This window comes from Drosophila obscura, unplaced genomic scaffold, assembly GCF_018151105.1.
Source record: "Drosophila obscura isolate BZ-5 IFL unplaced genomic scaffold, ASM1815110v1 contig_150, whole genome shotgun sequence".
Classification (NCBI taxonomy): domain Eukaryota; kingdom Metazoa; phylum Arthropoda; class Insecta; order Diptera; family Drosophilidae; genus Drosophila; species Drosophila obscura.
Genome location: NW_024542736.1, coordinates 7,210,657 through 7,234,205, shown reverse-complemented (window position 1 = coordinate 7,234,205; position 23,549 = coordinate 7,210,657). Strand labels below are relative to the sequence as shown.

Sequence of the window (23,549 nt, the reverse complement as noted above, 5' to 3'; positions counted from 1 at the left end):
ACTCACCGCCTGGCCGTTGTGGATGTTGCGCAGCGCCGAGTCTAGGGTGCTCTTGCAGGCTGGTATATCGGGTACAAAGCGGAGATTCTGCAAGACCAAAAAAAAAAAATCAAGAGATCAGCCGCTGGAGGCAGCAAGAAGGGAGGAAATTGTTGGGGAAGCTCACTATATCCGCCAGCGGCTGGACCTGGTGTCCCACGTGATGTCTGTCCACGCACTTGCGGCAGACGGTCATCTTGCAGAGCCGACAGTAGATGTTGCAGGCTATCTGGTGGATCTTGCAGCTAGTTTGGTAGGGCATGAGGAACTCATCATTGCCTACGCGGATGCGCTTGCGTGTATCAACGGCGCAATCTTTCAGGGACTTGAAGGCGTGCGCCTTCAGCACGCGACTGTTGTGGTGCACCGTCTCGAAGCAGCCCTTGCAGTACAAGGCACTGCACTGCTTGCACTCGCGCGTGGCCACGCTACTGATGCACTCGCAGCACTTTGACTTCAACGCTGGTGGGCTGACGTCAATTTTGTGAGTCGTCACTGCATTGTTGTTCACGACGACCTGTCGAAGGTGCTCCGTCGAGGAGCGGCGGATGTTTTCCAGTTCGGCCAACTCGCCCATCACATGGTAGTCCAGTTGGTACGGCAAGCCGGAGCTGCTTGTCAAATCCTGGGCGTTAATTGTCGGCAGCGCCGGCTCTGAGCAGACGGCGCACTGCAGGTTCAGGCCGCTCTCAAAGCAGTTCACCAAGCAGTTTTCGCACAGGTTGTGCCCGCAGGGCAGCAGGAAGGGACGGTGGTTTTCTGCCAAAAAGAAGCGAAAAATGTTTAGAAGATCAGCACAAAGAGAAACGACGCAAGTGCGTGTAACGGTTAATGTGCTGCCAGCTTAGCCTTTTTTCCGCTAACATGCTTAATTTTCTGTTTTTTGAGATAACAGGATAGGATATAGGGATATATTAAATATACTAATTAAGCAATGCAATGTTTTCATTTTATTTTGGCATATTCTTGAAAAATTCACTTCCAATTTTTTTCCCGCTAAAAAAGCGTATCACGCGGTTTTTTTCTTTTGCTTTTCCTTGCTATACTGAAACGAAAAAAAAATGAACGTATGTACATATGCTTGTACATACTTACACGCCTACGTTGCTGAATCACGAAATTCTGGAATGTTCTCCCACTGGAAATCTTGGTGCATATGTACATACATATATTTTGCAGCTATGCATGTACATATGTGCTCTAACATGCGTTTCAGATATCATTTGATTCAAACCTGCGAGTTATTTTCTGCAAGAAATCTCAATAGTTTGCCGTTTCTTGGCTAGACTTTTACCACTACGCAATCAGACGCTACACACACATGCCCATGGGCTCCAGGCAGTCCACACACGCACGCACACAAGCACGCTGATGAAATCAAAGCGTCTTCACTTTTGCACCTTTTCACTCACTACTTATTTAGTATTGAAACTAATCTTTTAGCTAGTTTACAGAAAAAACCTTACCGTCTCCATTTGTACTTTTGAGGGCAAAGTCGCCGTGACAATTTGGGCAGCCCAGCAATTTCTTCAAATGCACCGCCACAAATTGGCGATCAAAATGCTTCATACCGCTTTCGCCGGCCATCATCATGTGAAAACGAACACTAAACGTTTACTTGAGCAGCAATACTCGAGTTAATCAATTGTTTTTATATTGAAATTAGCAACAAAATCGAAAAGTACCAAAACGAAGCGCACACAGAAATTTGCGAAATAACCGCACTTTTGTAGTAGGTGCCAGGGCAGAAAAACCAGGGCAAAAACGAGACTTAGCCCACTAAAGACCTCTTTATTTAAAAAGTCGAGCACCCTTTATTAAACCGCGGAAAAAAATACTTTTTGATTAGGATCCTTGTAGCTCCATCCTCTTCTATACTTACAAAACAAAAATGACCACCGTAATCTTTCACCTGTAATGCGTAAAATATGTTAAAGTAACATAAATTTCGTGGATATATTAAATACCCCCTCGGATGACAATGGGTTAACATTCTATTTTATTGATTGATTCCATGATTCCATGATTTTGATATTCCGTTTGATATTATTAGCTAGTTGGCCCTCTCAGCCCTAAACATATAATTTTATGCAATTCCTTAATAAATTTTGTTCAGTATTGGCTAGTTTTCAGAACTCTTTTTTGTTGCATTGTTTACATAATAAGTTTCAAATAATAGCGGCCAAAGTATATAACGTAAATGTTGACTAAATGTGACGTCAGTGTTGCTGGTCAACCAAGTTACTTTTAAGCGTATGTACTTTGGTATACCTTATTTCCTTTAATTGATGTTAAATGTTTTGTTCCAAGCTCCATTGAAACATTATTTATGATTTTATCCTAGATTGACATGTTTTTTACCTATTATTCAGAATATCCCTCCACAAAATGTTGATATCTTGACATTGCGCATTTTGTTAACCCTTTTTGCGACTGCTGCACAGGAAAACTTTTAGCTTGTTTACACTTGTTCCTTCCTGCCGGCTGCGCAGGTTTTATTTACTTTGGATGAGCAGGCGACAGCAAATGGAGCAGCATCAAGGGAATACGAGGCAGGGCACGCATAAGTTACCGATGATCCCACAGTATCACAGAATATCTGTAGAATTATTCAACGCGAATTTTCTAACATGCAAAACGAAAATTTCTCTCTACAAATACTTTTAAACTAAACTAGTGCTAGCGGCGGTTGGATCATTCCCGGCTGCGGCGGTTGGTATCGTCCTGGATGATGCGGCTGGAGTCGTTGTCCTGGCTGCTCACGTTGGAATCGTCCTGGCTGATTTGGTTGGAGACGCCGTGACTGCTGTCGTTGGGTCCGTCCAGACTGCGGCGGGTTACATCTATCTGCAGATTGCGGCGGGCGCGGCGGTGGCGGCGGTCGCGGCGGTTTTGGCGGCGGCGGTCTACATCTAAGTGCAGATTGCGGAGTATGGTGGGGATGTCGGGCGACTCCAGCTGGAAGCGACACAAGGGACACGAGTTGGCCTGCAGGCATAGGATCGTATAATTAATGTTCCACAAATGTGAAATGCAAGGGGAATGGTGCCCAACGATTGATTACCTCCGTCAGCCAATGGATGAGACACGGCTCGTGGAATTCGTGCTTGCACGGCATAATCTTCAATACGTCACCCACCTGGAGAGGCTCTTTGCACACGGAGCACTCCTTCTGGACGTCCACCAGCTCCGATTGCTGCACCGTGCGAACGGTCAGAGCAGCAACGACTTCATCGGAGGCCTTTGGTTCTAAGTTATGTACATTCATGATGGCCATCGCGAACAAGTGCCACGGCACGTTGGAGAAGTCGGACATGACTGCACTGGCTCGTGTCTTAACCAAAAAAAAAGCTGTAGTTCGTAAATGATTACGATCCGTGTACAAATGTTTGATCCCTGTGGACCTGTGTGTGACAGTGTGACACTTTAATGGAAGGTTGCTACACGAGCACTAGGTGCAGGCCACATTTCTGTCACTGGGAGATTCCACAGCATCCTTGTATTCCATTGTCCCCAACCATTAAAAAGTGAGCCTGTACCATTGCATATCTTTATTATATTTGTAACCAGAATTTCCCTCAAACCAAATGACAATTTCTTTTAAATGTAAATGCAGCCACTGTTCACACCCGCTAACCAAACATGGAATTCATGAGGTTATCCTGGCGCTCACGGCGGTTGGACTCGTCCTGCTTGAAGCGGCGCAGCTCCTCATATACCGCATCGTCGGTCTCCAGCTCGAAGCGGCACAGGGGACACGAGTTGGCCTGCAGTTGGAGGATCGCAATAAGTACTAGAATAAATGGGAATACCCAGCAATTACCTTCTTCAGCCAGAGGAGAACGCAGTCCTCGTGAAACTCGTGCTTGCACGGCAGTATCTTGTACACCTCTCCCACCTGGGCCGGCTCCTTGCACACAGCACACTCCAGATCGCCACCCACCTCGGACTCCAGCACCGTGTGCACTGGCAGTGCAGCAATGGCTTGCTTGGAGGCCTCCGGCACCTCTATATCGATGTCGATGCCATTCATGATGGCCAGCACCTGCAGGCGGCGATAGTGCTTCGCAAAGTCATTGGCACCCTCCGGACCGGTGGGCGTGTGGCCCAGCTCCTCAAAGTAGTCGGACATGGCTGCAAAAATGTTTTCAATAAACGCAAGTTGAGACAGTTTGACAGGACACTCGTAGGGAACCCAAAAAATGCAAATATTTATTTTGAAATTTTCACATATTCTCTCCGTATACAGTGGGAAGCGGGTGATCTGGGTGATCCCCAGACCACCAGTCGTTCTGGTTCTGCTTTTATAATTTGTTCGATTAAATAATCGTATAATTGTTAAGTATCTAAGAGGTCTTTGCATTTAAAATGTTTAATTTTAGATATTCTAGAGCTAGTTTTCGAAACTCGTTTCAACAATTTAAAATTTATAAAGTCTAAAGTTACAGGCATATACTGGCTTCCCCTGTGGAAGAGACTCACACAATTTACTGGACTCACTCTACTGCAACTATCAAACGAATTATGAGATAGGTAGATATGGGAGCTGCCCAAGGGGGTGTAAGGAACAATGCAAAGATACAAAAAAATAAGAGCAGGAAGATGGGTGGCGGTTAAATTTGCAGCAAGAAGTTTGAGGGGGAATGTGCCACTATCTTTAAATCCAATTTCCAGTTTTACTTCCAGCTGCTGGTCAGACCGAATAAAACACACAAAATTTAAATTTCTTTTTTCGTTTCTTGTTTTTTGTTTTTTTTTTGTGTGATTTTCTCTTTACTAAATGATTTTTGCTTATTATTTTTTTGTTTTTTAATAATATTCAGTGTTCTAAAGTTATTGGGGGGGGGGGGATTTACTTTACGGTACTTCATCGTAGTTACAGAGCTTGAATTATATAATGTATGTATTACGCTTTAGACTAAGGATAGTTAGACGAAGACTGGCCGCCACAACTGTGCCTGGTTGTTGGTTGGTTGGGTTGGCTGCTGCCTTACTGGTTGTTTCTCTTAGAGTTTAGTGTTGCATCTGTTGCATTAGGCTTAACGACTAAATGGTGCTTGCAGGATTCGTAGAGTAGAGTAGAGTACGAGGGCGTACGCAAAGGGGAAGAGTAAAACAAAAAACAAGACTTAGGCGCTAGGCTTTACAAATTAGTGTTTACGATTGCTAGAGAATAAATTAGAGGCGCCTTGGGTTGGTGGTGGGTGGGGAGTTTTGTGGGTGGCAGGGCTGGAGCGGGATCGGGGGCATTGGGGGGCATAATCGAAAACAGATTTATATATATACAGAGCGGGCTGGGGGGCAGGGTGGGGACGGTTGGGCGCGCTACTTAAAGACGAACGAAACGAAAACGAATAAGTACACGGTTCTTGAATTATTTTAGCTACTTTAGCAGAGTAGGGGGAGGTAGGGAGAGCTCTAGGAGCGGGCGTACACATGGAGTAATTACAATGCGCATTAGATATACATATACATACATATACATACATATACGTATACATATATATATATATATATATATATAGAGGGTATATAAAGACGATACACATGTGTATACATCGATAAATTTCTATAGTAAAACGATCGGCTCGCGTTAACATCTATCACTAGCATGTACAGTTAGTTCTAGTCTAGTGCTAAAAGCAGCAACGGTCCACTCCTGGTTAGCCCTCTGGCCGTACGTATCAGACTGGCGCTTGATTGGGGGCGGGGGCGGGGGTGGTGTGGCGGTGTTTGTGGCGAGGATTGCGTGTTGTGGGTTGAGGGATGGAGCGAACGGTAGGAGCTGGGTGTAGAGCTGGATTTAAGGCACTGGGCCGCCGGACAGCCCGTCCTTGTCCTAGTCCTAGTCCGTGATGGATATCTGCGCATAGCCGACCAGCGAGCGCTCGTCGGGCACCTCGCCGGGCTGGACGCCCGAGCTCAGCTGGAACGTGATCGTCTTCATGGTGGCACACTGGGCTATCAGCTGGTCCAGATGCTGGGCCATCGGCTGTGTGTCCAGGGCGTCCACTAGGCCGGCATCCACCAGTTCGGTGGCAATGCCCTCGGCCGTGTCCTTGCCCACCATGAACTCGAAGCGAATGTCGTGCAGCTCGCGGCGCAGATTGCGCATACGCAGCACCAGATTGACGGGCGGTGCCTCCTCGCCGCCCCGCTCTTCGCTGGGCAGGGGCATCTGGGCCAGGCCCGCCGTCACCTCCTGGGTGCTGCTGCTGGCGGCGGCGGCGGCTGCAGCAGCGGCGCTGGCGGCATTCACAGCACCTGCTGCGGCCGTTCCGGGCGTGACTGTTGTCGAGGAGACGCTGTGCGTGATCTCGGGCGAGGGATCCTCTCGATCGCTGTCCGAGGAGTCGGCCCGCTCCAGTCGGTTCATGGGCCGATCCTCCGAATCAGAGTCCGAGGAGGGATGCTTGCGACCGCCGCTGGTGCCGCCGTTGTCCTCCTCCTCGCTGGACCACACCCACTCGCCGGTGACGGTGCGGTGGAGGCGACCGGAGGCGCCCGGCTGACGCTTGGCCGCCTTGTGCACTCGCGTCTCCATGCTGGGGCCGGTCTGGAGCAGCGTCTGGGTGAGGTACTTGCGGTCCTTGGCCTTCTTGAAGAAGGCGTGCTTCAGCAGCTCGCTGGCAGTGGGCCGTTTCGAGGGCTCCTTCTGGAGGCACTCGACGATCATCTTGCGGAATGTCTTGCCATAGGCCTTGTACTGGTCCTTGTCATCGGCGCCCGTGTCCAGGGTGGGCGGATCGTTCTGCAGCGTCAGCATGAGCACCTTCATCGGCGGGTACTTGTGATACGGCGCCGTTCCGGTGGCCATCTCAATGGCCGTGATCCCAAACGACCAGATGTCCGCCTTGAAGTCGTAGCCATGGTCCTGCTCCATCACCTCCGGGGCCATCCAGCAGGGGGTGCCCACGAAGGTGTGGCGCACCTTCTGGCGCGACAGATCCCGGCCCGTGGCCAGCCAGGCGCTCACACCGAAATCGGCTATCTGGATGGTGCCGTCGTCGCCGATCAGGATGTTACCCGCCTTGATGTCGCGATGGATCTGCCCGTTGGAGTGGAAATACTCCAGGCCCTTGAGCACCTCCTTCAGCACCGTGGCAATGGTGGCCTCATCGAAGACGCCCGGCTTGCAGTTGGACGTCCGCATCTTGTGCTTGATGATATCCAGCAGGGAGCCGCCCTCCAGCAGGCGCAGCACCAGCCACAGCTCCTCGCGCACCACAAACGATGTGTGGTAGGTGACCACGTTCTCGTGGTTGCACGACGACATCGCCTGGATCTCCTTGAGCAGCTCGTCCATCGACGTGTTCCACTTCTCCAGATTGATCCGCTTAATGGCGCACTTCTCGTTGCGCGGTATGCAGTAGGCGCCATGCACCACCGCTGTCGCCCCCACACCGATCACGTCCCGCAGCTCGTAGTCGTCCTTGGAGTTGGGCCACGGCTGCTTCTCGGGCACATTGGCCGCTCCAGCGGCGGCGGCCACATTGTTGCTGGACAGGGTGGCGGGTATGGAGGTCATGCTCTTGGCGGTGCCGGCGGCGTGCGGTGGTGGTGTGCCTGGACGTCTGCGGGGCTGCTGTGATATCGCCGGTTGGCTCTGCGACCGCTGCTGTGGATGTGGCTGCCTGGCTCTGGGTTTTGGTTGCTTACTGATCACGAAACTGTCTCTCTTTTGGTCAGACGGTTTCTCCTTCTCCTGCCTGGGATGGAATTCCTCGTCCTGCTGCCGATAGATGGATGGATATCCTGCGGCTAGGCTTACGCTGGATCGTTTCTGCTCCTGCTGCACGTTGTAGCTGCCCGAATGGGAACTTTCTCTGACGACTCCTGGCTGCGGCTGTTCCTGCTCCTGCTGCTGTTCACGCTCCTCCTCCTCCTGGCGCTGCTGCTGCTCCTTCTTCTTGGCAAAGCAACCAAATATGCGGCTATCTCTGGGATCTGCAACTGATTCGTTTGCTCCCGCACTTGGTTTGCTATCGCCGAAGCTCTCGTTGTTGTTGTTGTTGTTGTTGGCGATGTGCGCAACCTCTGCAATAGAGCAAAGAGTAGATTTCGGGTAAAGTTTGGGCCTTGCCTTTTGGTTATCGTCAACAAAGTCTACAAGTTAAACGAACTCTACAATATTTCCGCAACATTTCATGGGTTAAAATGTGGGCAACAGAGCGAGTCAGAGGTGGGGTGGGGTTGGGTTGGAATGGGATGCATTCCAAGTGCATGCGATAGAAAGAGAAGCCGAAATCGATACTGAAATTGGTTGAAATTTTGATTGTTTTCGTAGTTGGTTTTTTTTGGGCGAGGGAAAGTATTATTCAGGGCCCATTCCATGGGATGGGTCTCTTAGTCATGTGTTCAGGCACAGGATGATTCAGTGCATAATCTATGAGTGGGTTCTATTAGCCATAACCAAATGCACAATAATCGTACTTAAAATTAAATCTGTTTAATCTGATTACAAAAATTCGGAAATTGTGTGGACTTTTTCGAAATAGATCAACATTTTTTTTCTATTATAATTGTTTTGTGTGCAAATCGAGCACGAAATTTTTCGATGGGGGGAATTACCCGCACGTTTTGGCACAATAAATAACATGTCCACTCGTTCACCCGCCGCCCCTCCCTCCATCAGTCAGCCACTGATATGCTAAATTTTTCCACGTTTCGCTGATAAGGTTTCGCGTTTTATGAATAAACGCTGCGCTGCTCCCAACGAGACACGACACCAGTGTGCACATTATTCTGGCCCACGACTGTTCGCTTGGCGATCGGCTCGGTCCATGTAGCATAAAAAGCGTTTTACTCGCGCTGAATGTGGGGAATGCCGGAGAGCCGGGGAGGTGAGCGCGCGGGACCAATGACCGCATTGAGCTATAAATAGCAGCAGCAGCAGCAGCAGCAGCAAGCAGCAACAACAACAACAGTAACAGTAACGTGTGGAAACCGTAATTAGCTTTCAGCTAAAATGTTTATAATAATGATATTGTTCCACTTAGTCGCTGGAGTGTACTACTCTGTAGCCGCATAATGTAATCAAAATTTGAGATAAGGCCTGCCCCGAAATTGCCTATATGCACGATTAACTTGGAAGAAAAACCCAATTTATTTCGACTATATGATACCTGCTAATTGGATTTATTTGATTTAATTTTAATTTTAAAAGAAAGAAAGATCACTCTCACATAGAACTCAAGTTTGGACTTTGGACAATAGAATTATAGTCTTTTGAAGAATTTACTCTTTCTATAGTTGACGTTGCGAGTAGCACAGGCACAGATATGTCGCCTCCTCTCCTTTTCAAGTATCAATGGGTAGCAAATTGCTGCAACTAAAATTCCAAGAAGATATCTATGACAAGGCGAAAAGTGCGATAAAGCCTCCCTCCTCCAGTTATCGGACGTGTCATGTGCCGGGGTCCGGGTCCGTGTCCGGGCCTGGCACTTAATTAAAACCGAAATCAGCTAGGCAAACAGCAATTTGTTATTATACATAGATACTACACACATACACACTACTCGTACTATATATTTTTTGGGGCTAACTGAATTTCACAATTTAACACTTTTGGGGTGGACCGTATTCTAATGGGAAACTCAAATAAAATAAAATGCGAAGCAGCGGTATAAAAAATGTTTACACAACAAACAAAACGGCAGAAAAGGGAACGGGAGACGAAGACAAAGAGTACAGGAAACGACAGAACAGAGTCCCAACAAAAAAACAAAAACAAAACACTTGGCAACAGTCATTAGGGCAGGGGAGGGAGTGGAGCGGAGCGGAGACCTGTGGCTGCTAATTTAAGCAAAAAGCAAACACAAATATTTCTAAGTAAAATGTTGCCAAAGAGGCGCCTAGAAAATGTCAAAATAAATCAATATCAAAACCCAAACCAGAAACATCAGGCTACCAAGGGTTTGTGGGTCGAAGCATTTGATACCCTTGCAGATCGATCTTTTTAAAATTAAACTTTCCACAAGAATTTCAAACAATTTTTTGTCATTTAAGCGATATATAAAAACTTTCTGTGCATACTTTATGTGAAAATAATTATACTCCCAACAAGGGTATAGTGAGGAAGAGATGGCGACAAACCAAAGGAGGATGGTGGGAAGAGAGCAGAGCACAGCACACCAGCAAAGAGATGGAGAGGGAGCAAGTGAGGTGGTGCAGTCACACGATCATGTGCAAATGATAAGCACAAGTCTGCGTTGTCACACGACCACCAACACGTATGTATAGTGGAAAAAAATTGATTTCGTTTCATCACACACACACACAAAAACTTTCACACACTGGCGGAGAGTTCAATAAATTTTCATTTCTGTTTTTATTGATTTCACGCAAAAGAAATCAAAACAATTTACGCAAAATTATGAAGAAACCGTTACATTGTGTTTGGTGTTGTTCTTTGCCTCCTCTTCTGCTGCTTCTTGTGCCTCCTTCTCGACGCACGCGCGCGTTTTCTTCGTCTTCTTCGGCTGCTGCCGTTTCGTTCGGTTCGGTTCAGTCGCTCGTTTCACGCGATTTCGACGCGTTTTCAACCAACGCCGCGCAACAACTGTGCTTTTGCTCGAAGCGGCAGCAACGCTCAACGTCCACAAACGTCAGCGACGGCGACGCGTAACAAGTGCGCCAACGGCCTGATTGGCAGGGAGGGCCGCCACAGCGGACAGCGGGGGCAGGTGATGGCAAGGGGCAACAGCAACAACAACAACAACAACAAACAAGCATTCGTTAGAAAATACAAAAATAAATGTATTGAGCATTGAGCATGTATTGAGGCGAAGAAGAGTGAGAGAGAAACCAAAAAGAGAGAGCGAGCGGGCGAGTGAGAGCACAGCGGTTAATAGTCCGCACAGTGGGTAGAATTATGCAAAATGTTGTGGGGCTTTAAACAAGTGATTTTAATGGGCGTCCGTTTCCTTAGTTTGAATGGACTGAATTATTACAAAATTAAATAATAATCGCTAATTCATTTTAATTTTTTTAAATAAAATATATTGTTGTTCATTTATTAATTAAGAAGTTTTAAATAATACAATATTTCGCTAATACTTGCTGTGATAGTAATTAAGTTTTACGATACAATAAAATACGATATTTTCTTTGAAATTTCTATGTCACAACATTTGACTTTCATGCCCATTGAAAATTGTACCATTTACAGGGTTTTATTTTCTCTTTGCCTTTGGTTATTCTTTCCACTTTTTTGTGTACTCAGATTTTATCAGCACTGACGCGCACGATAAGTGAAAAACGTTTCCAGCAACAACAAGCGGGAACAATTAGCAACAATAAAGAGTACAAAAAAAAAAATAAAAAAACTAGAGCATAGATACAACTGACGTATTTTCTATACCGCACCCAGACCAGACCCCAAATGGATTCCAGCCCGAGTCCAATCTCGCTGTCCATCCCCTTCTCCACTTGGTTATCTCTCTGTGGGTTGGATAATATACTAATTGTTTCATTGGGTGGTAGGCAGGGAGGGAGGGTTGAGGGAACGAGTTGAGGGAAGCCCAAAAAAATACGTTCGTAAAGCCATCATGGAAATTTTCTAAATTGCATTCACAAAACCCGCAGAGTAGACCTCAAAATGGGGGGAAAGTCAGACACCGGCCATATGGAAATATGTCTAATGTACAGATATACATAGTAGTATATATTGATATATACATACATCGTATTTCTTCAGACTGTATTGTATGTATTCTGTTTTGTAGAGAAATTATAGGATCAGTAGTCTGCATTGGCCATGGCGTGAAATTCTTTTCTGCTGTGCATGAAAATTCGCCATCGTTGGACCCGAAGACTTATAAAAATAAAATTCGCACACAACACGCAGCCAGACACACACACACACACACACATTTTCCCATTTTTGCGTGGCGGCTCTATTTATAGATCACCTCCCCTCTCCCATTGCCGTTTGCATATCATTTCCAATGCAGTTCGGCCATGGCAGACTATCGTCACAGGGGTGGTGTGTGTTGGAAGAAGGAGGGAGGCTGGGGGCTGGAAAAGGTGAACGTCATCAGCGCTATGCGTACGTAAATCTCTATGTGTGAGTATAAAATGGATTGAATCGGAATTGGAATTAGCATGTCCACGAATTGAATACTCTTCTTTGTGATTATATGTTATCTACATCCAAGAGAAACCTTCTTCTTTGGGCAGTTATTCCCCCCTCGCATTCGACAACTGTTTGTTCCTCGCTTCTTCGACACTCTCTGAGCGAATCCCTCTCTCCAACGCGAGTACAGCATTTAAATGAGAAGATAACTGAGGCAGTAAAGTAACGAAGATCATGCACTGAGAATAATTAATGGAATGTAAATCGGATTAAATCAAAGCTTACAGACATTAATGACTTTTTAGTAACGGAAGTAATGCACATTAAACTTGAACAATCTACCAAATTGAGAAGGTGACTCATATATGTATGTACATACATATGTTTGTATACTTGATCCACTTGTCTCGCGGGGAGAAGGGACTTCAGTATCAGTATACGCTCTCGTCTATAAATTTATTTTATACCCACTTAAAGCAAATAATTTAAGCAATTTAACTTAGATAATCTAATACACGAAGACACCTTAGCAAATTTATTGCCCTTAAATCACGGAAAAGTATACGAAAAATAAATAATGTCATTTGCGATTTGAATTTACAAATTTCGACAGCTTCATAATAGTAGATGAAACGAAATAAATTATATTACGCATATGTTTCTTTAATTAATTGTTATTGTAATTAATTTTATAGCAAATTATGATTTTAATATTGACACTTTAACGAGCTTGAACTTTGCATGGCATGGCAGTTGCATACAAACAATATCATAAAATATTAATTGTTGACACAATTTACACTGTAATCGGCCAGCTAAGAATGATATATACTCATCACATATGTTTTGATATTACATACACATATATTGTGCATATACGAGTGCCGGGTCGTGCCAAGTTCCCAAGTGGCGGTTTGTTTCGATTAGATCTCTCTGGTTTTGCCTGCTTGCGACTTTTCAGCAGTTTTCGTGTGGAAGAATAATTGATTATCTGGCTTTGCATTTAGTTGCTGCAATTTCGGCACAGCTTTATGCACTGACATTGATTAATGCATTATGAAAGTGAATTAAGATTTTTGTATGTCTCGTCTTGGCATTACATTTTATATTTTTTAACGATCAATCAAAGATTTCAAGAAGTATATAATTAAATGCATACAATACAAATTTTCGAATGGGGAGCCAGGACACTTGGAAAGAAAGTCCACGCACGGATAATAATTTTCTATCGTTTAATCGACGTCAGTGTGTAGCTCAAGAAAATAATATCGAGGCGAATTCGTAGTATCTTTTTTTTACAGTACAAATTCACTAAATCACTAAATAAAATGCACTAAATCAATTTTGAATTCTATTTTTTATGGTTTTCCAAGTTGATTTATTTATATAATTTATTTGAAATGTTGAATATTTTTCCACTTTTTATTGACATTTTTATTATCGGATCACAACAATAATTTTAAAATTTAATTATCCTTAGTTGGGGGTATTTTTATAAATCACTGTCATTCAGAGGACGCGTTTTGCCAACAATTCCCCTAAACGGGCCCACAAGTCCTGGTACTCCACACTCCCCTTCACCTACATAAAATCTATCTATATCCAGGGTATCATTAATTTTGATATTTACGGTAGATATTTGGGGCTTATAAAATGACAAATGCGGGTCATATAAGAAATAAATTTGAGTTTGGCGATAACATGAAATTCAAATTAGTTTAGTCACACAATGGAAATTTGTGCTCGGTTTTTTCCACCAAAATGGTAGCTTAAATATTGTGAATTTTCATAAATAAATCAAATGAAATTGCAAAACCCACTATGTTTAAGGCACATCAAATTGAGTAGCTGCATTTTGCCGTGTCTACGAACTTTGTCACACTTTATTAAAAGTTTCAAAAATTTATGTATTTTTCACGATTTTGAGATTTGAGATTTCTTTTGTTTCCTCACACTTAAGGACACTTGAGGAGGAGACACTTAAGGACACCTCCCCAGCGGCTATCAACTTGCGATTGCGATTGATTGATTGTCGAACTGAGATAGAGATTCGATCCGAATGCAATTCAGAATCGCATTGCTCACGATCAGACGGCAGACGGCGGACAGCGGCGGTCGCTCCTCCAGCGCGCAAATCACAATTTCGACTGAACTTCACAAATCGTTGTAATCAAACATTTAAAATGAACATTTTTTTTTTCGTTAAGCAATAAACAACAATAAAAATTAAATGAGCTCTACAAATGGCGGAACACGACGAAAACAGCAACAATAACAGTCATAACGATCCATAGCGACGAGGACGGACGCGTCGAGACGGTGGGCAGAGGGGGGGATGGTGACGATCGACGGAACCTGTGCAAAATGTGCGAAATTTTGCCGCCTCCATTGTCGGGCTTGCGTTGGCGTTGGAATTATTTAGTTAGTAGTAGTAATTCCCTGTCTATATCTGTATCTGTATCTCTGGCTCTATCTGTAACTGTATCCGTATCTGTTGCGGCGGCTGCTTTATAGCTAAAGCTCGGCTGTCCGCCCATTAAGTAATATGAATGAGTGATTGACTTTGATTTCGTAGTGAAATTCGTAATATTTATTTGCATATGGTTCCAGTTCTAGTTCAGAGATCCCCTCCAATTTCTAGCTATTTTTGCGCCCAAATGCCGATATAATTAAAGTTTCATTTTCGATTTATTTATTCAGTTATCGAAGCCACATACACAAACGAAGTTACGTTGATGGTTTCGGCGAAGATTTAACTTCTATCTCTGGCGGTACATCTCAGAGGGAACAATCGTACAGCTGGACGATGTTTTACTGGGATCCGAGACATTTTGCATGACGCTGTCGGTGTCCTGCAGGTGAATATTTCGATCGTACAGCTTTTTGAACCACTGTGCAAAATCCAAGTTCTCCCGACGGCCACCGACAATCATCCTGCCTATCTGAATGTCCTTTTCCAAGCCCACCTTGTGCAGGGCCCGCTGCAGCAAAATTAAGTTTGACTGGAAGTCCGACTGGAGCCGTGAACCATATTTCACCTTCTTAAGGTTGATGATGCCAGGGCGGAGTTGGTTAAATAGCCGACAGTACTCAGCACCGGATCCCAAAGCCTCCAGCTCCTTGATCTTGATGTTAAGGGCATTATTTACCCACTTTATGATCTCCTTACGGGACAAATTCTGCGAAGGATTTGAGTTCCTGGTGTGGTACACGTTCTGCATGGCGTTCCCCTCTTTGTTCAGCAAATTTGGAAACACAAAAAGTACCTGAGTCTGCTATATGTAAAATCTAACAAAATATTTGGCTGTTTTCCCGGAAATTGTATTAAGATTATTAGATTTCTAATATTTTATTTGACATTTGACGCCTTAGCTACTTTTACGGAATTTATTTGGGATATTTTTAATGTTATATTATTTTTTATATAATTTTTTTTTTTTAGCAGTTTTGTGATTCCCTCTCCCTGGTAAGCCTTAACCCTACCTTATGCCATATTAACCCACGTTTTAATAGCCACTGTAATCAAGTTTTTTCTTATTGAAAGGCATGCGCACTTAACGCATGTTTTTATTGCCTTAACAATTAGAGGAAATGTATTTTTAAATTCTTGTTTATAGTTCAAGTTGCTTTCTTTTTTCGTTTCCCTTTTATTTTTTTTGTTTGTATTCGCCTTTTCGAAGGGGGATTTATTGTATCCAGGTTAACACAAAAGCGAATAAGCAAAATGTGTGATATTTGTCAGGCTGTGCAAATTGTATCTGTATATATGTACATACGCATATACGTATATCTGTATTCGTGGGAGGTTACATTTTATGCGCACCGGCAACACGAGTCAAGTGATCGAACGCCCTCAAAAATTTTGACACACAAAAGACCGAAAGCCCCCAGATTTAATTAGCGCTCGATGTTATATGACACGTGTGTGTGGGCGGGCCAAAGGTTGAGGGTGTTGTGCTCCTTCTGGCACCTCCGATGTTTCAGTTTCAAGGCCCCTAATCCATCGAATTTTGTCAAATTTTCGCTTGCGTGACGTCGGCGACATCAAAATGTGGGACAAAACTTATGAATGAGAAAAAGTACAACTAGAATGAACTGAACCGCACTGCGATAGTAAAAACTAGAACTTAGAAGTACAGACAGCAAATTAACTATTTTTTCATTATTTGGGCTTAATTTTGTTTTAATCAATGTAGAATTTGGTGCAAAACAGCCTTGGGATTCTCAAAAAACCTCATACCCACAAATGTACGACAATTAACGACAGCCTTGTCAGGAATACATCATACGCTTGTGGTCCATTTAAAATACACGAGTTTCGTGAGGTTCATGAAACTTTATACATTTTGTATAAACAAAAGGAAGTAATATGTATTACTTATGCGAAAAATGCCAAAAAAAAATATATGCCATATGCCAAAATTATAGCTCACATGTTCAGTTCAATTTGCTGGTCAAGATTTCATGTGATCTTTCGCTCTGTCTGTCTCTATCTGTCAAGGCAAGGACAACTGCCTGGCCTGGGTCTTTTGCACTCGCAAAATGTTTGCAAAAAACAAATGAAAAATACACCATAATAAATAAATCAATATTCTTGAAAGCTAAATGTTATACAGGGTTCGAGGGTAACTCAGTTCAATGGCTGCGTAAATGTGCAGGAAATACATTTTTTTGTGGCTGAGATATGACAAAAATAATAATTATTCGAGATTTGTCTATCGCTTGGAAATCTTCAATTTGGTTTAAATCAGAAATATAAAGAGAGGAAAATAATATTGAAATTAAAATTGATTAATTTTGAGTTGGTTCTTGTTCTGTTTCTGATGTACTATTGATGTATGATTTTTGTAGTGACAAAATTAATCTATGATATATTTTTCTGAGAAATAAAATGAAATATTTTGTGAAGATTTTACTGTAAATCATATGCAATGTTTTATAATTTATTATAATCGAATATAAACCGTATAATTCATACGATATTAACCAGTGTTCCTTCTATATATACACATATCCAATTCCACTTTGAACATGAGCATACAACGGCTCACAGCCCAACTCAATTATACAATATTTGTTATACAATACAGGCTAACCTTGCCACAAATCACACACAACCGGGGCACGTACGTACGTATACGTACTTCTCGTTCAGATATCTCTGTACTGTCCGTCCCTCAATATGCAAAAATAATCGTTAAGCCCGCGCGACGCGCGAGAGATGACAATGCCTAAAAATAGCAATCGCAATTGAAATGTCGGTCCATATTAAGCACGGGAGCCCAGTTATTCTCGGTTTTGGTTTTGGTTTCTTTCTTCTCTCTCTCGCTGTCTTTTGTTATTTTGTGGCTAAATTTAAAACATTAAACGTCACGTTGAGTGGGTAGGAAATGGAGCACACAATGCTGTAGTGATCGTACAATGCAATGGGTGGGGGGGTTTTAGCTATGTCGATCAGCCCTCTCCCTCCTACAGACAGACAGACAGACAGCGGAGGGTCTCCTGCCTGTGCAGAAACTGTAAATTACAAGCAAACAATACAAGTTCAAAGTCAAACAAAATACCCGAGAGAGAGAGAGGGAGAACGTAAATGTCTGTCTGTCTGTCTGTCAGCAGACCCCTCAATTTAGTCGCCTGAGGGGATGGATGATGCTGCTGCTGCTGCCTGCCTGCTGCTGAATGTTGACGATCCTCAAACATGATCATTATGTCAATTTGTTGTTGTTTTTCCGCTCTACCGAGCATGCAAACAAATTAAGACTGAGGGCGGCGCCGTGCCTCGGAATAGCGACTAGCGAAATTTAATTAGCATTGGCCCCACTGTACGAATCGCTGTCTCTGTCTCTGTTACGGTCTGGTCTCATGCCCTCCCACACATTTCCGCGTGCTAGCAGTGAGGCAAATTGAGCGATTAGCGCCGAGCAGAACGTGACCCACCAGATACTCCCCTTGTCTACCCCTTTCCACCCCCACCCATCACCTATCTCAATGTAATTTCGATTTTAGATCAACATTTAGATTGGACTTTTGTGCAATGCAATTTAGTTTAATGCGTTTTGTCGTCTAGCCCCATGAGCAGCGTCCCGACCCGATCAGGGCCCGTCCCGACCCGTCCCCATCGAAGCGTGTTCTTTTGATGACTTTAGAATATTCCCACATACCGATGACTAATTAGTGTTGATTTACATTTTTACTATAAACACTACAATTTGCTTTACAAAATTGATTGCGGGGAATCATTTTTAAACTCTTTTAAACTCTTTTAATCTGGGGTAGAATTTATAAATGCTTTTGAAAAAAAAAAAGCTTGGAGAACAAAACAGTTTAATTCGCTTCTCAGGTCAGGTACCAGTTTGCAGAATGTGGATCATAGCTATTCCCAGAGTGAGAGGAAACATTTACCTGACCCACGCCCCAATACAATTTTAAATCGTTCCAATTTATGCTCATTAAAATTGATTCTTAGGTAAGCTTAAATTTGGATTCTGTCAAAATAAATCTAGTTAAACTATGCGAAATGAGAACAATTTTTTTGTTAGTATAAATTAAAGAAGGCAGAGAAATAGGAGGTATTAATAAAAAAGATTAATGCTGGTTTTGGAAAAACTTTTTATTGAATAATTAAAAATATGGCAATATGAAAATATTTTTCTACTAAGCCCTGAGCAGCCCTTTTATACAACAAACTAAATATCTTGGAAATCTACATGTGTGAAATGCCAGTAATGTTTGTAATTTTAATTCAAATTTTTTTTGCTCTACTTCATATGAGGTTTCTTTCAGGGAATCTTCTTTTACTTACCAGAGTTTCCTTCAAAATCTGTAAAAATAAATAGAAAGCATTTTAGAATTTGCAAATATTGGGTATATTGGGTTCAGTTTAAATTTGAATATGGGATCACGAAAGTTCAGCGATAATCTCTATAATATATTCGACATGTAAGAGATCGAAAAAAATAATTATGATAAAGTGAAGGGGCAGCAAAATAATAAATAATTAGAGCACATAAATTTTGATTTGTAAATGTGCAAATAATTTATTATTATTATTTTTGTCTGCCACATTTCGATGCGGGAGCTGCGGGCTCCAAGAGGTGGCCAAAAATAAATGAGTCTCGATCGAATGTGTGGCCCCAGCCACAAAACTTATCTTAATGCCAATAAATATAAAACTTATCCCGCATGCACATAAATTATGAGCAGCCGATGGCCACCGGCCCACCGACACCGCATCGAGATGCCCACCAATTTCTATGCCAAACGTGGCCAAAATACAGTGCTGGCAGACGGAGAGGAGGTAGGTGCTCGTGTGGCACCTGTTGCAACAAATTATGCGAATGACAACATAAATAGGGATATTTTTATCAAGCCAGCGGCCAAAGAATACATTTATTTACGGCCAAAATAAACACTAATTAATAGGGCAAGTTGTGGGAAATCATCCTCCAATTTGTAAATAAGTGTACCCTCTTTGCCATATTTGAGTCCATTGAAGGCACACAGAAATGTGCTGAAATATTAGTACAGTCAATGGGCCAGAGGTTTGTCTTTGAAAATCCACACAGAAATATTTCACAATCTTTAATCAAAGCAGAGGCCCGCCCAGCAGAAGTATTTTCCTCTTGCGAATAAACAAAACAGCTGCAGACTTTAATAAGCTGTCATAAATTATTAACACAAGTTATGTTGCAATATTTGCAAACATTCTAACATTCTAAAACAATAATAATAGGCGGACTCTCGTCAACACGCTCTTCACATCTACAAAAACAGACGACACGGCACGTGCTGTAAAACCCATTAAAAATATTTTCCTACAGACATGAAACGAGAATAAATAATATTAAAACTGAGAGCGTATTAAAATATGAAATCTTTGTGGACAACAAAATGACATGCAAGACAAACAAATTGCGCTTAAATTTATGACAGGCACTCGCTCTCGATCTGGCTGGCTCTCAGTCTCGTTTGCCATTTCCCAGACCCACATCCGCCATCCTACGTATCAGCGACATCAGGCACACGAGTGCACAAAAATGAAATATGGCCAATGCAAAATATTAAACAAATTATTCAAGTATTTTGTACAAATATTATAAAAGACAAACAGCGATTTATGCACGTACATAAATATTTATGTATAATGTTGGAACAGTGAAGCAAATTGAGGGAAGACTCTCCTGGGGAGAATTGCATTGCGCATAAGACAGTAAATACTGGTAAATACCTTAACATAAATATAATATTTATTCAATTTGCAAGGAAATATATAAAATTAAAATATGAAATACATTTAGATAAAATATTTTCATAATATTCGTCTCGAAAATGTATAGAGATATAGCGGTTTCAATTCTTCCGAGTGCAAATATAACAAATTAGTATAAATTGTACAATCCAAGTCCAAGTGCAAATAATCGAATCTCAGGTTGTTTCTCTGGGGGTTTACATTGATAATTGAAATATTTTGAGTATTTTATGCATAGTTTTTCCTAGATTCGGGAATCACCCCCAAGTTCTATAAAAAAAATGCGATGAGTATCTGTTTTGGTTCCCTAAGTGCTTGCCCTCCATTAGGGATTAATCTTATCGCAATCTATAATCAAACTAATGAAATTTTAAGTGTCACTATATTTAGGCGTGACTAACACAAAGTAAGGGACTTGCCTAGTCATAAGATGACAACAATCTGGAAATGCAAATCAATAAATGTTGCAAAACTGTACTCGGGAGACAGCCAGTGGGATTCAATCGGCAATTAAGAAGGGGCGCCCAGAGGCGACAATTGCACGTGGTTCGCACGATGTCACATGGGCACTTTGGGCAAATGGGCGACAAATATCTAAACAATTGCCAATAGGCGCATTCCGAGCATAAATTGCCGGCACGGATGCAACTAATTAGAAACGTAAATTGCCAATTGCCACTTGGCCAGGCCACAGGTGTAAATGGCACGATTATTCCATTGTGATAGCCACTCCGCTTTAAGCCTCCGTTGATCAATCGAATTAGCAACACGAATTACCCCTCCCCATCACCCATTGTTATCGATTTTAGCCAGGTACAGCCACGCGACTGTGGCGTACGGTCGACTTGTGAAATTCCTCAGCAATTAGGATTTATCCATGTGTTCACAAGTGGAGTCTATCTTGGTATGATTTTTAGAAGCTATAATCATGCAGAATTCGAAGTTTTCTCTAATATACAATAGGTCCCAAATAGGTGGATTATAGAGTATATTTTATAGATATAGACGAGCCAATACCTACTGCGCATCCTATTTATATTATTATTTTTTAAATACTGATAAACAATATCGCAATAATATTTTGTATTACTTATTGTTTCGCAAGTTGTTGTTGTTTACTTGTGTAATAATTATCTGACAATTAACGTATTGATGTAAAGATTGTAAGATAATTACAACTCAATTATAGACCATTTCCATGCAATAGCCGGATCGGATCCCATATACGCTTGCAGATCCATGTGTGTAAAAATTTTCTGTCTTAGGTTATTTTTAAATACGTTTTACTAACTATATATTTCACCATTATTTCACAAATATTTCCCTTTTCACTCAAGCGAACTGGTTTGATAAGAAAGGGTTAAAAGTTTGGTTCACGTGAAAAGATACCGCGGATTATGAGAGCATTCAACCACGTAAGCGTTTGAAACCTTTTGTGAGACCGGAATTCAATTGAACCCCCAAACCCCAAGTGGAATTATTGTTAACCTTCAGAAATTGGTGTGTGAAAATTAACCTTAGTGATGTGTTCCGACAGAAACTAGTTACAGCAGCGGCAATAAAAAATGATAACACGCTAAATGAATGCGTATTGCATAATGTATTTGTCTCTCTCTCTCTCTCAATCTCTTCTTGCTGTCGCCTGCAATTGAAAATGCAAATTGCGCGGGAATTGGAAAGAACAGCTGGGCGCGGCCGGGACAGATGCACTGCCCCCAGTATCTCTCTCTTTCGCTGCTGCACCCACAATACAGAGAAATGGGTGGAAAGCAGCTGAAAAGCCGCTTAATTGGGGCTTGTTTGCGAGCGCTGGGTAGCATCGTCGTCCATTTGAAGTTCGTATCAATTAAGAGAAATGCAGCAATTCAATCAGTCCCAGGGTGTGTCGGCGCCATATTGCTGGACGCCAGTGTGCCCCAGTACTACACGCGCGTGTTCCAATTCCAAACGGTGCACTATGGTCCCAACGACCACTTTTGTTGGCCAAAATTAATAACTCGTCAACGAAACAAGATTTTTCAAATTAGTTTTTTGTATTGTATATATATATAATCAATCGGAAGTGGATTTACAAACATTTTGAAATATGTGTTGTGACTAACAAAAGTGGTCGTTGGGACCATAGTGCGGTGACACGCATAACCTCACACAACCACAAGCATATTCACTGAGTCACCCTCTCTCTCTAAAGCACTCTCTCACTCTCTTTGGTTGCTCTCTCCGCACAGATGACAACAAGCCGGTATTTTCAGCAACGAATGAGATGTTAAAAGACAATGCACAATCAAATAAAACAAAGAAAGATGGAGAAGAACTACACAAAACAGAATAAGGAATTTGCATAAAAAAACGAACAAAGTTTGTAAGATATGGAGACAGACACAGGGGGAGGGAGAAAGATAGAAAACCAACCTGTTTTTTCTTTGCTGCTGCGGCCGCACAGTCGGCAAAATCGATGAAAAACCAATAGGCAGTGGGGCGCTATTTTAACTCCTCAAACTGATTCACCGATGCACTCACCGCTTCAGATACGATCTACGGCCGCAGTTCTAAAGCCCCGTTATATTATTTCGCTGGTTTGACACGAAAAAATTCCACTGCACAGTAGCGGGTCGAGGTCTGAGTTCAGCGTGACGAAACGTTTTTCGTTGTTGCTCTTGCGGTTTTTGCCGAAGGGTACAAGGGAGGGGCTGGCTGCTGCTGCTATGCTGCTGCGCTGGCAAAGATGCACTCGAAGAGTCCACGAAATCAATGCGGCCTGCACAATTGATGGAGAAATTCGTTGGCCAGAAAAAAAATCTCAATTTCGCCTTCGAATGCACAACAAACCGAAACTTCTCAGTGTGACCGGGTATTTATCGATCAAATATACCGTCGCGCCTACCTGAAATATAGCGTAATATACTAAAAACCTGATGAAATATACTATATTATCTACCATAAATATACCTTTAGTTCAATTTCGACGTGGAAATATAGCGAAAATTTATAAACGGTCACGCTGTTAACATGAAGGCATGTCTTGTTTGGCGGGGAATTTGAATTTAGTGGAATGGTGCTTGAAACTCTATACCATTTTTCATAGTGTGTCATGATGGAAAATTAAGTTCTAATTCCTTTTTTTCTTTGTACTAATATTCAACACTCACGGGTACCCTTATTAAAGCAAAAATATTTGTAATTATC

At 42.6% G+C, this 23,549-nt stretch overlaps 4 protein-coding genes across 9 annotated transcripts in view; all 4 read right to left on the bottom strand.

The window, feature by feature from the left end:
- Positions 1-1,770, bottom strand: part of LOC111066827 — a 60,894-nt gene extending 59,124 nt beyond the window's left edge. Inside the window, 3 exon segments of the mRNA XM_041596402.1 lie at positions 7-87; positions 167-798; positions 1,506-1,770. Coding sequence (XP_041452336.1) covers positions 7-87; positions 167-798; positions 1,506-1,626 — 834 coding nt within the window. The 5' untranslated portion in view covers positions 1,627-1,770.
- An 811-nt stretch (positions 1,771-2,581) lies between these two features.
- LOC111066857 (E3 ubiquitin-protein ligase RNF181 homolog) lies at positions 2,582-3,482 on the bottom strand. The gene is made up of 2 exons (XM_022355777.2): positions 3,104-3,482; positions 2,582-3,027 (listed from the first exon to the last, which is right to left on the bottom strand). Exons 1-2 carry the CDS (start codon positions 3,353-3,355, stop codon positions 2,734-2,736), a joined length of 546 nt encoding a protein of 181 aa, XP_022211469.1. The 5' UTR covers positions 3,356-3,482; the 3' UTR covers positions 2,582-2,733.
- A 93-nt stretch (positions 3,483-3,575) lies between these two features.
- LOC111066856 (E3 ubiquitin-protein ligase RNF181 homolog) lies at positions 3,576-23,222 on the bottom strand. Of its 6 annotated transcripts, XM_022355778.2 has the most exons (4): positions 22,776-23,222; positions 18,918-18,935; positions 3,863-4,173; positions 3,576-3,806 (listed from the first exon to the last, which is right to left on the bottom strand). In XM_022355778.2, exons 3-4 carry the CDS (start codon positions 4,169-4,171, stop codon positions 3,672-3,674), a joined length of 444 nt encoding a protein of 147 aa, XP_022211470.1. In that variant the 5' UTR covers positions 4,172-4,173; positions 18,918-18,935; positions 22,776-23,222; the 3' UTR covers positions 3,576-3,671. The 6 variants fall into 6 exon arrangements, 5 of the variants coding, with proteins under 5 accessions (XP_022211470.1, XP_041452345.1, XP_022211471.1 ...); XM_041596411.1 differs by lacking the exons at positions 18,918-18,935; positions 22,776-23,222 and adding an exon at positions 13,936-14,180; XM_022355779.2 differs by lacking the exons at positions 18,918-18,935; positions 22,776-23,222 and adding an exon at positions 10,431-10,605.
- LOC111066991 (microtubule-associated protein RP/EB family member 1-like) lies at positions 14,875-15,336 on the bottom strand. Its single transcript, XM_041591776.1, has one exon. The coding sequence runs from the start codon at positions 15,334-15,336 to the stop codon at positions 14,875-14,877; it is 462 nt and encodes a 153-aa protein (XP_041447710.1).
- Positions 23,223-23,549: the final 327 nt, after the last annotated feature.

Bases quoted from the DNA above. Each gene is read 5' to 3' on its own strand.
- LOC111066857 (XM_022355777.2), bottom strand. From the start codon at position 3,355: ATGTCCGACTTCTCCAACGTGCCGTGGCACTTGTTCGCGATGGCCATC. The intron at 3,028-3,103 runs GTAATCAATCGT...CTATGCCTGCAG, and splicing joins TCATCCATTGGCTGACGGAG to GCCAACTCGTGTCCCTTGTG.
- LOC111066856 (XM_022355775.2), bottom strand. From the start codon at position 13,969: ATGCAGCTACTCAATTTGATGTGCCTTAAACATA. The intron at 8,077-13,935 runs GTGGGTTTTGCA...GCTCTATTGCAG, and splicing joins TTTGATGTGCCTTAAACATA to AGGTTGCGCACATCGCCAAC.
- LOC111066991 (XM_041591776.1), bottom strand. From the start codon at position 15,336: ATGCAGAACGTGTACCACACCAGGAACTCAAATCCTTCGCAGAATTTG.